The sequence below is a fragment of the Balaenoptera acutorostrata genome, chromosome 3, assembly GCF_949987535.1.
Source record: "Balaenoptera acutorostrata chromosome 3, mBalAcu1.1, whole genome shotgun sequence".
NCBI classification, from domain to species: domain Eukaryota; kingdom Metazoa; phylum Chordata; class Mammalia; order Artiodactyla; family Balaenopteridae; genus Balaenoptera; species Balaenoptera acutorostrata.
The window spans coordinates 102999376-103012310 of record NC_080066.1 but is presented as its reverse complement, the minus strand read 5'-3'; the positions used below and the strand labels follow the sequence as shown (position 1 = coordinate 103012310).

Sequence of the window (12935 nt, the reverse complement as noted above, 5' to 3'; positions counted from 1 at the left end):
TCCAAAAGCCTAAGAACGGCACAGCTGGTTGTGAAATCTGATGGTAGAAAATTAGGAGAAGTATCTACTGAAAAGGGAGGGGACAGGCCAGAAGAGGTGTGTGCATAGTTGGAGGTGGTTGTAGGAAAGCCTGAAGCCACAAAAAATGGGCTCATCTAGCAGGCTGCTCTCAGGAGCGTTGACAGGAAATTGTGAAGACCTACTCTATCCTTCCCAGGAACTTTACCCTGTTTTTCTGTAAGAAGCCCTCATGGTACATTTTCTTCATACTGTATATAAAAGAGAGACACTCACATAATGATAGTGGGTGTGTTAACTTGTAACAACTGGTATATCCTTTTAGGAAAGTAGTTTAATATTGTTTATCCTTCTAATATCATTAATTCTTCTCCTGGACATTACTCCAGGAAGCAAAAGTAAACCAACAAAACCACATACATGATTTTTTTTTTTTTTAAATAACCACGAAGGCTACATAGCAATATGGCACTGGCTGAAACATGAAAGAAAAAAAGCGGAATGTCTGAATATCCACTATGAGTACGACTTTGAAAATATATGGGTACATGTGGACAAAGGCCAGAGTGCAAAACAAAAATGAAAACAGTTGTGACAAGGGAATACAGTTATAGATGATACATTTTATTTTGTTTAAAAATTCTTCAGTCGTGTTATCTTGTTTTACATTTAAAATGAAAAATTAAAATAAGAACAATCACTTAGTCAAGTGGGGGTTAGGAAGGATTCATCTTAACCCTAATGTATTTATGAGTGGTGTAGGTTATTATTTTTACACCTGTGAGATACAAAGAATTTTTAGATTATTATATACAGTTCTCTTTAATTTGTTTTAGGTAATCTGGTCTAGGGAAGAGTAAATCACAATAGCCAGTGGTTAAATAGAGTTTACAATGTGCTAGGTGGTTCACATGTATTAATTCATTTAATCCTAATAACGCCCTTATTAGGTAGTTCCTATTAAATTCCCACTAGGCAGAGGAGAAAACTAAGTTCAGAAAGGTGAGGTACCTTGCTCAAGGCCCTGGCTTAGCTGGTGAGTGGTGGAGACAGGATTCAAACTCTTGCCAGTCTGGCTCCAGAGCTGTGCCCTAAACCAACGTCCTAAGATCCACTCAATGGATGACTAGAAAATGGTACCATGGGTTTCTAATTCGGGCCAATGCTCTTTCTATTGCACCAGGCTGCATCTTATCTGGCAGGTGAGAAAGCTGAAAAGAAGACTGAGTGACTTGCTCATGGTCACATGATGAGCTAATGGCTGAGAATTAACTACTTGACTTATAATCTAATGATTTTCCTATAATCCCAGACTGCTGGGAATGAAAAGAAAAAACCTAGCTAAGAACAAAAGTAAATGAGAAAAGGCCTCAGGGAAATCAAGCCTAAGACCTTTAAAAAGATAAAAATCTTCCTTGTCTCTTTGCTCTGGCATTTATTTGAATGTGACCCTGTCCTACATGCCACTGACATACGTCTGTGCTCGTGGATCAGTGACCTACACGGGAGGGAGGAGGGTGAGGGAGAAGAGAGGGCTTCTGGGAGACGCAGCTATCACGGTGCACATCTGCTGCGCTAGGATTTGCCCAGACTCTGCATGTGTGCCTGTGTTGTATATGTTCACATGGAGAAATGATATATCAATCAGGTGGGCTCACTGGAAAATGTAACCATCTTCTGATTTAAAATTAAAAAAGATTCTGTAAGAAAAACTGAGCGTGGAGGGGTGATGGTTAATTGTGCGCTAGATGGTTAACTTGGCTAGACTACAGCACTCGGTTGTTTAATCAAACACCAATCTAGGTTTTGATGCAAAGGCATTTTGTAGATGTAATTAACATCTGCAATTAGTCGACTTTAAAGGGGATTACCCTTGATAATATGGGTGGGCCTCCCCCAATCAGTTGAAAGCCTTAAGAATAAAAACTGAGGTTTCTTGGAGGAGAAAAAAAATCTGCCTTAAGACAGCATTAACTCCCTGAGTTTCCAGTTGATCTGAACCTACTGATTTCAGACTTGCCAGCCTCCTAATTGCATGATCCAGTTCCTTAAAATAAATCCATATCCATCCATCCATCCATCCATCCACCCATCCATCCATCCACCCACCTATCTAGAAAAAGGGAGAGATCCTATTGGTTCTGTTTCTCTGGAAAACGCTGACTGATATAAAGGTCTTTCCAGGACTACAAAGTACTGTGAGAATACTGGGCACACAGATCCACCTGACATACAGTTCATGAAAAGCAGAAAGCAACTGAAAACGCAGGAAGCAAAGTCTGGCTGAGGAGAGATGATGTTACATGCCACCCTGCAGGTGGGGACCAGAGCAAACATTCCTCTCTGCCCCCGGGTCACAGCAGGCAATTACAACAATCTCAGCACAGTCACAGCTGAAAGGGATGAGCTTACTGTGAAACACAGGTCCAAGGACCTATGAGTCCCTGTAGCAATAAAACGATAGCTGGGAGTACAGAACATGCACTCAGATTTCTAGGAATTAACAACAAGGAAGGTGCTCTGGAGGTAGTAAAAGAACCTCCTGCATGAAGACTGACAATGACCTCAAGGCGTCCCCCGTGTCCTGCTGAACACTGAAAGACACTGTTCTGATCTGCTTCCCATTTTAAAAATAAATGTGCCCTTTCAGATTTCTTCCTTACCATCCTTATCACCCTCACCACCATATCCCAGCAGTCCCATCCCCTAGACGACTTCTGGGGTGCCAGACGGGAAGGTGCAGGGCAGACAGTCAAACTCACCTTGGCTTCTGAAGTGGGTTCCAAGAAGCACAGGCGATTCCCAAGTCCCTCAGCTGCCAGGCAGAACTTCCTCTGCTCCTTGTGAACGTTGGCGACGCACTGGAGGACCACTTCATCTTCCTGCCAGGGGAACAGAGACCCATGTGAGCAGTGAGGGGGCTGCGTCCCCACGCAGAGCCAAGCCCCCAAGGCACCTCGCTGGGCCTTTATCAGGTACGCTGAGGGGCACATGCCTTTGAATATTAGATAAAGGAGAGTTCGTTCTTCCCATGGCGCAACCGAGCTCCTCCCCTGAGTTAGGACTCTCCTCAAATCCGGGGTGGGGTCACAGAGAGCAAGTACATGGAACAGAGGTACTACTTAAATACACAGCGTGAGCCTCACTTGTGAAAGGTACAAACTGCCCACCATCCAAGCGAGCAGTTGGTGTCAACACTTGAGTGAACGAGAAAGTAAACCTAAGCAATCTCTCCAAGTAAACAATAAAACAATGAGGTGAGATTGAGGGAGACAGAGACAACAGCAGAGATCTGAGGGAGGTGGGATTTGTGGAGGCAAAGTCCATTTTATGTCAGGGAGAGGAGAGACATGTTTTGTCGGGGGGAGGGGGTGCACGCAGTGACAACGCATCTGCCGGAGGTGACAGAGGAGGCTGTGGAGGGAGGCAGCAGATGGGTATCAGACACATGGGAAAGGAAGACAGAAAGAAACCTGGAGGAGCCAGACCGGAAGGAGATGCTGAAGGCCGAGTCGGGGAGCCACTCTGGATTCCCAAGGAGGGGACCTTTCTCCTAGGCATCAGTCTCAAAAGCAGCCCTCCTCCAATTGCAGACACCTTGTTTGAATGGCATTCCTCTGGTTGATGGTCCAGAAATGAGGCTGACCTCCATGTACACTAATAGGCTCACCCCGTGCTCAACCCTGCCTGAGGCGGAGAGGAAAACCTTCTCCTTACCAACCCCTCCCTCCTTACTCCGCCCACCCGTCAGTCCACAGGTTCTCTCTCCACTACCGCCTGACTTTGGGTTGCAAACATCAAAAAGATTTCCAGGCGTGATGAAGTTAAAGGAGTAACCAGAGGAGCACCAGGTGGAGCTTTCTCCTTAGCAATTGCTCTCCTGTTGCCCGTCTCACTCCCATGTCCCCGCTGTCAGTGTCTGTCGTGGAGTATTGGAAAGGCATACTGAATAGGCATGGTTTTTCTTCACCTGTGTCTACAGCACACGTGGTCATGTGGAAAAATGAAATCCTCTACTTGGTGGGAACATGAAGAGAGTCAACAGAACCAAGCCCCAGAAAGATGGCTGTAGGTGCCCAGGGATTGGCCAGGGGCAGCAGGGAAATTCGAGAAGCCACAAACCACAGACATATGAGGTGAAGACTGAGGGAATAAAAAAAAGCTCCACACTTTCACTAGCACTGAAATGTCACTGTTCATCACTAAATTGAGTCAGTAATAAATTCAAGCCTCTACGTCTAGTGAAGCCATAATTCAGTCTTCGTTTGAATTGAGACAGAAGAAAACTCCAGAATACCACTGTTCTCAAAATGTGGGCTCAGGGAAATCTCTGACAAGGATGAAGTTTTTCCCCCGGGGGGGGGGGTCTCCCCCAGATCCCACAGCAACCAGCAGTGATACCATCCTCCCTAAGGGGCACAGGCCGTGGGGGAGTATTCTGAGTTGATGGAAGAGGGCTACAAAACAGCGGCCGTGGGCGTTAAATGGTCTGTACTGCAAGAGGCAATCCTCATAACACATAATTTACCTGTCCAAAATGTCAAGAGGACCCCTATTGAGAAATATCTAAATATCTCCCACCTACGCACCACTCCCCAGTGAAAACAGGAAAATCTGGAAATCACAGGAGTGGTTCTATGGACCAGACTTTTCACGAACTAGTGAAACTCGACAGGGTTTTCTTTTCAATATGTGTCTTAGAGAATCTCTTTCCATGATCTCCTTTCCCATGCTCTTTCCACCCCAAAGTGCCCAAACCACCTTGCACCAGCTGCCTTGGGATCTTTGTCTTCTGAAATTGACCTGTGCTATAATTCACATCCTCACAACCTAGGCTGCCAATCAACTGATGAAATAAAAGAACTGCCCTGGGGACCTCCCTGGTGGTACAGTGGTTAAGAATCCACCTGCCAATGCAGGGGACACGGGTTCGAGCCCTGGCCTGGGAAGATCTCACATGCCGCGGAGCAACTAAGCCCGCAAGCCGTAACTACTGAGCCCGCGAGCCACAATTACTGCAGCCCACGTGCCTAGAGCCTGTGCTCCGCCACAAAGAGAAGCCATCGTAACAAAGAGTAGCCCCCGCTTGCCGCAACTAGAGAAAGCCCGCACACAGCAACAAAGACCCAACAGAGCCAATAAATAAATAAATAAATTTATTTAAAAAAAAAAAAAAAAAAGAATTGTCCTGGCTCAGCAACCACTTCCTAAAGGGCACCCGTGTACAGGCGCTGTCCAAGTTAGCACTCTGGGGGACACAGGTGGGTGTGGGACTCTGGGTCAAACTCACTCTTCTCCAAACACTTTCGCTTTTTTCCACACGGAACCGTATGCTCCGTGCTGACCTGGCTACAGACACCGCCTGGCGTGGCAGCCCGTACCTGCCTTCGCTCCAGACGGCAGCTATTATCTCCACAAACCTTCAACAGACAGACATCTGGAGCCTTGGAGTGCTTGGCCCGGAAATCTTTGCACCATTTGGAATCATAAGATGAGTTAATTGAACCCATCTCATGAATTCTCTCACTCCCTAGTGAAACACAGAACGCAAGCCCCCCCCAGTTACCAGCTCTATCTAGTTTACTGATCCCTATACTGATGTATACTTTCTCCCCTCTTGTTATCTCACTTCCTTTCTCCCTTTGCTTTAAAGCAAACCTGGGAATTTCCAGATGATTCCATTTCCAAGGAAGCCCCTTTAATTGAAGGTTGGAAATTCTTCCACGTTTGTTATCTCCTCTCCCCAGAATCTCACGCTGTCCTCACATCCCCCAATGCCCACTCAGATCATTCCTCTTCTACTCAGGTGCAAACACTCTTCTAGTTTGAGACACATGATAGCCAATCTCCACATCTTCTCTGGCAATCTATCAACAGACTAATTACTTCTCCCACCATTTATCTGACTCTTAATGACAATCAGGAAATTTGATAAACATTTTTGTGTGATTTCAACACACATGTACTGACTATCTTCCAAGGGCAAAGAATTCTTCCAGGGTATCGTGGAGTACACCAGGTTTTGTAAGAGGAGATCTGTTAATACTTTCATGATGGAGCTGACAACTGAAAGCCCAGCCCACAGCCTTTCTCCACTCTGCTTCAGCCATCATCTCAAGTTAACTTCAAGGTTCATGTGGACAATCTATTCAAGAACACCTAGACCTAATGACTGCTGCTCTGTTTTAGTAACACACTCTAGTGAACATTCCCTGTCATAACCTAGAATGATTCCAATTCTAAAATCCTAAACTAGACTATCTTACTCTATAGATGCAATCTTCTCGCTTGCTTGCCTTCTCATTCTCTTTCACTATTCTTGTTTTCCCCTTCATCAAGACGTCCAGTTCCAAGAGGGCACTGCCATCTCCATTATTTCCACCACCCCAGCAAGGAAAATGATTGATTTTTTGATAGAGAAAACAACACAACTTTGAAGTTTTGTTCTACTATAAATTTATGGGGTTTTTTTTTTGGTAATGCATTCTCAGCTTGTTTGAATCTTTATTCACTGGAACAAGACCATAAAATTTGTCCTTTTTTGTAGGACTTAACAGCAGATCCAACACAGTCAATATCAAATAATAATACCTTCCATCTGTAAGAGGGCACAATAATCAGTAATGGTAAGACCTTTCAGACCCAGCCTCTGTCGTTAAGGGTGAGGGGTATGAATCCCCTAGGTCTCCAGGAAATAATCTCTGTAAGATCACATAAAGGTTTCTGGCTTTCTACCAAAGAAGTCAAAAGGTCTCTGCCTGGCTTTTTTTTTTTTTTTTTTAATTATTTACTTTATTTATTTATTTTTGGCTGCGTTGGGTCTTTGTTGCTGTGCGGGGGCTTTCTCTAGTTGCCGTGAGCGGGGGCTACTCTTCATTGTGGTTCACAGGCTTCTCATTGCGGTGGCTTCTCTTGTTGCAGAGCACGGGCTCCAGGCGCCGGGCTTCAGGAGTTGTGGCTCATGGGCTCTGGAGCGCAGGCTCAGTAGTTGTGGCACATGGGCTTAGCTGCTCTGCAACATGTGGGGTCTTCCCAGACCAGGGCTCAAACCCGTGTCCCCTGCATTGGCAGGTGGATTCTTCACCACTGTGCCACCAGGGAAGCCCTCTGTCTGGCTTTTAAAGCGTCCCTCCCCACCACTGTTGAGTTCTCCCCTCCACCTCTAACCTTATCTCTCCTCCATTCCTATTGCCTACTGTCTCCCAAATAAGTCTTGCTCAGCATCCATGAAATGCTCCTTCTTGAAATCCCTCCATTCCTTCATTCGACTGTGTATTCTCCTAGTTCTCCTACCTTTCCAATGGATCCTTCCCATGTTCCCTTTCTCCAGCCACCCCTAAATACAGGGATCGCCCAAGGATAGGTCTTTGTCACTTTCCCTTAGCAATCCCATCCATTCTTCAGGCTTCCAGTTTTATTCTGAGAAGTCATTATGCCATCTGTACCTCCAACCTGAAGGCATCCCAAGGCCCCAAACCTCCACCTATTCCTAGCTTGATCCATGGACTTTATCAACACCTCAAAGCAATATGTCCCAATGCATCAAAAGGCTTCCTTTTCCGTCTACTCTTATTTTGTTTCCTATGTTTGTTCATGACACATCCAACCCCTCTGCTGCCCAGGCTCAGCATCGTCACCCCCTGTCTATCTATGAGCCTCCTCTCCCTCCTGTCCTACAGCAAATGGGCCAGAGGAAGGAGAGACTGGAGCTCCAGAGCCCAGGACAAGGCTCTAACAACACCCAGAACATTCTTCCTCTGGTCTGTTCCTGGAGGCACAGCTCTGACCTTATCATTTTCCTGCTGAAAATCCACTATGACTGTCTACACGATCCATAAAACAAATATAAATTTCTTGAACTAGCATATGAGGACCTTTACCTTGCAATTTATCTTCCCAAGTTCTTCCCTACAGACGTCCTTGGCTTTCTTTACCTCCACGCCCTTACTCATGCTGTCTGTAATTCTAAAGCGGCCATGATTTGCCCTATTTTTCCAAGTTCATAGATTCCCTAGCCTCCCAAGCTTGGCTCAAATACCACATTCTTTACGAAGCCCAGGTCATCTCACCTCTCCTGCCGAACTTCCATAGCAATTATCACCATACCCTTGCATTATGATTATTCATATGCATGTCTTATTCCCAGCTACATTTTACATTTGGAAATGGCTCACGTTTGCTAATCTCTGATTGTGTAACAAGCACTGTGCTTTACGCACAATAACCCATTTAAGCTTCACATCAACATTATGATGTAGGTACTATTGTAATCTCTATTTGACAAATGAGGAGCCCCCTGTACAGAGCAGTTAAGTAACTTGCCTAAGGTCTCATGGTGGCAAGGGGTAGAGCCTGGTATCCAGTCCAGGCTCTATATCCATGGTCTCTCTCAGCTCTTCTCGGTTGACTTGGTACCCCTTGAAGCCAGGATCCCCATCTGGTTCAAGTTTACACCTATCAGGATACTCACAAGCATGGCACCTTATACACATTATACACCCAGTAATAATTTATTGAATGGGCGTGTTTTCACCTTGTAACCCCAGTTAATTACAAACTCTGCTAGAGCAGAAAACGGCTTCCCCATCCAAGCTGGGAACATAATGTGTTTGGTAAAATCATGTTGACTGATTGGGATATGGAATCCGATTAAAAGAACAGATTTCTCTACTCTCATGTAACAATAGTTATTGTAGAAAGGGTCACTGCTTCACTGGTGAGTCAGAACTGAGTAATCTCATCAAAAGAGAACAGACGTTGACATAACGAAGTAATAGGGAATAAGCAATGATGAGGCTTTGGAGTCCATTTCAAAATTTTTTAGTGTCTGTTGCTTAGTTATTATTATTACTGATAATAATGACCATTCACTCTATACCAGACACTCTGCTGAAATTTCCCCCCAGATTATTTAACTCTCACATCAACACAACCATTCGAAGAATGAGGAAACCAAAGCTCTAAGGAATTAGCCAATTTTCATGAATGACCATTTAATGAACAGCCATTATGTGCCACTATGTTCCAAAATCTCAGTTTAATCCTTACAACCACCCTTGGATAAGTACTAATATTCTCTCTATTTGTGGATAAAGCAGTTGAGGCATAGAGAGGTTAATTAATAACACTGCATAGCATGGAAGTGACAGATTCTGACCTTGAACCTAGGATTTCATGAATCAGGAGCCTGTCCTCTTTACCATGGTGCCAAGTTGGCTCTCGACTCCAAGAGACTGACCTTAGCAATAGGTCTGAAACTTGTCTTCCAGACTCTAAGGCCCATGGTGACGGTGTCGATAAAAATAGATATATCCCAGCCCTCTCACGTGGCCATACAACTTTAAAAAGTAACCAAATCACAGAGCACGATGCCAGAGAGAACAGCCGGAGAACTTAAGAACTAATAAAACCAAATTTCCCTGTGTCCCATGACTATAACAATGTAAGGAGTGAACATCACCCCCAAACTTGTAGCAGAGGGGAGAAAAAGATTAAAAATCCAAGGTATATCATATATCAGCATCCCTCCAAGCTCTGTGGTTCACGAGCACCAGCTATTCCTGTCATAGCTTGAGCCTGTGGTGGTGGCGAGTGATTGTCCCTGAACAAGAATATACAGCCTTCATCTCTCTTTGCTGAGATTTCATATTATCACAGGTCGCCTCTGACAAAGTAAAGTTCTTTCTGTACTCTGCTAGCTAAAGAACTCTGAACTTGAAAATGAATGGGGTTTGCCTATTCTATCCCTACTCCTCCTTTCTTAGCCCCTGGCTCCCAGCCCAAGGACTGGAGTGTTCGTTTTCGCCATCTCGGAGTTGATGGCCAGAGGCACCTTGGCTCTCCCTCTTCTCTCCGGGTCATTCGCAAAGGACTCTGGGACAAAACAAAATGGCTGACAGCCCTACTTAAGGTAGATCATTAGGCAGCTGATGACAGCCCTATAGTTAGCTGTGCACATCACTGGGACAGAGAAGCATGGGAGCACGTGGGACAGAGTGCAGTCCAGCAGATTTCATGGTCCACGTTTAAGTGCAGATATGACTGCAGCGGACAATCCATAACCATTGATTGCTTTAAAAAGGAATATGTGGGGCTTCCCTGGTGGCGCAGTGGTTGAGAATCTGCCTGCCAATGCAGGGGACATGGGTTCGAGCCCTGGTCTGGGAAGATCCCACATGCCGTGGAGCAACTAGGCCCGTGAGCCACAACTACTGAGCCTGTGCGTCTGGAGCCTGTGCTCCGCAACAAGAGAGGCCACGATAGTGAGAGGCCCGCGCACCGCGATGAAGAGTGGCCCCCGCTTGCCGCAACTAGAGGAAGCCCTCGCACAGAAACGAAGACCCAACACAGCCCCAATAAATAAATAAATAAATAATTACTAAAGGTGCTAATAATTAAAAAAAAAAAAAAAAAAAAAAAGGAATATGTGGCCTAGCCACTCATCTGGCACTATTTTGGAAACTGGTACAGTTAGAGCTAAATATATACAGACATGGGTAACAGAGCTCATTCTAAGGCTTTACCCCAAAGCATCTCTTAAATGAAAAATAAGTGGGCTATTGGGATGACGAGACCATCCACAGATTATTTCACAAGGATTAATGGCACTGGCGGTCTACTGTACATTCTAAGGATCAATCATTTTAACTATTTGCTTCCTTAGATTCAAAGCTCCTTAGAAGCAGGAGCCGCTCATTTCCCTGTGAATCCTCAGTGCCTGGCACTGAGTAGAAAAGCACAAATATTTGTGAATTTAACGAAAGAATCATATATTTTGAACACAACTAATAATATTAACAAAATATTTATGTATAAAAATTGCATCATAAAGAGACTTCTGTATTTTCTTACTTGCAGAGTCTAGAATGCCAACATGGAAATAGTTGGGATATATAAAAGGCTCTAAGTAAGATACCCTGTTCACTTCCACAATGGCCCTATGAGACCTATAAATATTCTTAATCCCATTTAAAAAATTATGAAGCTAAAGGTGATGACTGAGGGAGGAGATTAACTAGCCTGATGTCCAGCTCTAGAGGCTGGCATTATGTTGTGTCTCTAAGGATAACATTTCTAGGGGTTTGCTGTTGCTATTGTCTGTTTTGGTTTTAGTATGATTACACCTCTGGAACTCATTGTTTTTCCAATCTGTCAAAAATTAGGAATGGCTCCTATCTCTGGTTCCTTACTACTCATTGGTTGCTGCAAAATGCAATAAAATGCAAATGACAGGATCCCAAGAGACAAAGATGATATAGTTTATCATTCCTCCCTTTTTAAAATACTTTCATCATTTGGCTCATAGGGTAGACTTTCTCTTGCTTTTTGCTCCTATTCACTAGCAGCTCCTTCTCAGGCTCCTTGGCTGGCCTAGCCTGTGTAATGCTGGAGTAATGCTCCCAGACTATTCCTCAGAATTGTTTTCTTTATCTGAACTCCCCTCCCTGGTCATCTCATTTGGTTTCATGGCTTTAAAAACCATATGTAGTCATTAATATTAATGACTCTCAAATTTGTATCACCAGCTTAAACTTCTCCTCTGAGCTCCAGACTTGTATCTCCAATTGCTTAATATGCCCAACTCCTAATCATCTCTCTCCCCTGTACGTTTCTCCTGTGATCTATCTCAGGATATGGCAACTCCATTCATTAGATGCTCAGGCAAAAGAAAAATCTTGAAGTCATACTGATTCCTCTTTTTTCTCACCTCACTTTCACACCAGCAACAAATCCCACCCATTCTACCTTCAAAATACATCTGACTGGACCATCTTGCATCCTCTTCACCACCACCACCTGGTCATGCCATCGCCTCTTGTCACCATTACTGCGATCACCTCTGAACTTATTCCCCACTCGTATCTCTTTTCGACACAGTAGGCAGAGGAAGGCTTTTAACTGAGATCATGTCTCTCCACTACTCAAAACTCGCCAGTGGCTTTCTGTCTTACTCAGGAAAAAGGTAGAATTCTCACTGTGGCCTACGAGGTCTTAAAAATCTGCCCCCCTGCCTGTGATCTCTCTTCTATCACTCTTTTGCTTGCTGACTTTCAACTGCACTGGCCTCCTTCTAGGAGCTCAAATTTTTGAAGCATGCTCCACCCCCCCAACCCTTTGCCTCACTTCTTTTAGGTGTCTGCTCAGTGTCAGTTTATCAGAGAGGCCTTCCCAGGTTACCCCATATAAAATTACAACCCCATTCCCACTCTGCACTCCCCATTTTGCTTAATCTGCCTTCTTTCTGCACTAGCACTTACCGCCTAAGAACATGTGCTTGTTTGTTTCTGATCTCTTTCCTCCTTCATTAGAATGTAACCTCCATGAATACTGTTTTGCTCACCACTGTATCTCCAATGGCCAAAACAGTGCCTGGTACAGGTAGGCACTCAGCCACCAAATAAAAGACCAGTGGTTTTATTTCCTATTAAATACAGTGCCCTCCAAAACTGATGAATTCATTACACCCTTTTATTCCTTTACAGGAAGCGTCCAAACATTCCTCAGTTTCAGCTGGAACTGCTTATGTTAAGGGCTGACAAACAAAAGAAGCAACCCACAGCCTACAATCCTCTGGCCCTCTCTGCTCCAGCAACCGAAAGAAGTGTCCTGTTTCCTCTTTGTAACTTTTCCCATTGCCGAGAAGGCTGAATTTGAAGTCTGATGATAAAATCGACTCAGCCTCCCTCATGGCTTGGTCCCTTTGGAACTTGCAGAGAAGAAGGCATAGAGGAAAGCCTTCCCTGAGTTTATTAGGGAGATCCGCAGGCACTAGGGTTCCCATATGCAATTAAGTCCCTCTCAGATAGAACATGTTGCTATGCGACATGGAAGAATGCTGTGACCTATGACATCTTCTCCTAGAAATAATGGTCAATTTATTTAAATTTTCGATTCTCACAGGATAGAAAAATAATGAT

General features: G+C 44.5%; 1 protein-coding gene across 1 annotated transcript in view; it reads right to left on the bottom strand.

Moving 5' to 3' along the window:
• RYR3 (ryanodine receptor 3) overlaps nt 1-12935 on the bottom strand; it is a 572028-nt gene that overhangs the window by 383680 nt on the left and 175413 nt on the right. The window contains exon 2 of the mRNA XM_057542134.1: nt 2781-2900. Coding sequence (XP_057398117.1) covers nt 2781-2900 — 120 coding nt within the window. The remainder of the gene's footprint in view (nt 1-2780; nt 2901-12935) is intronic.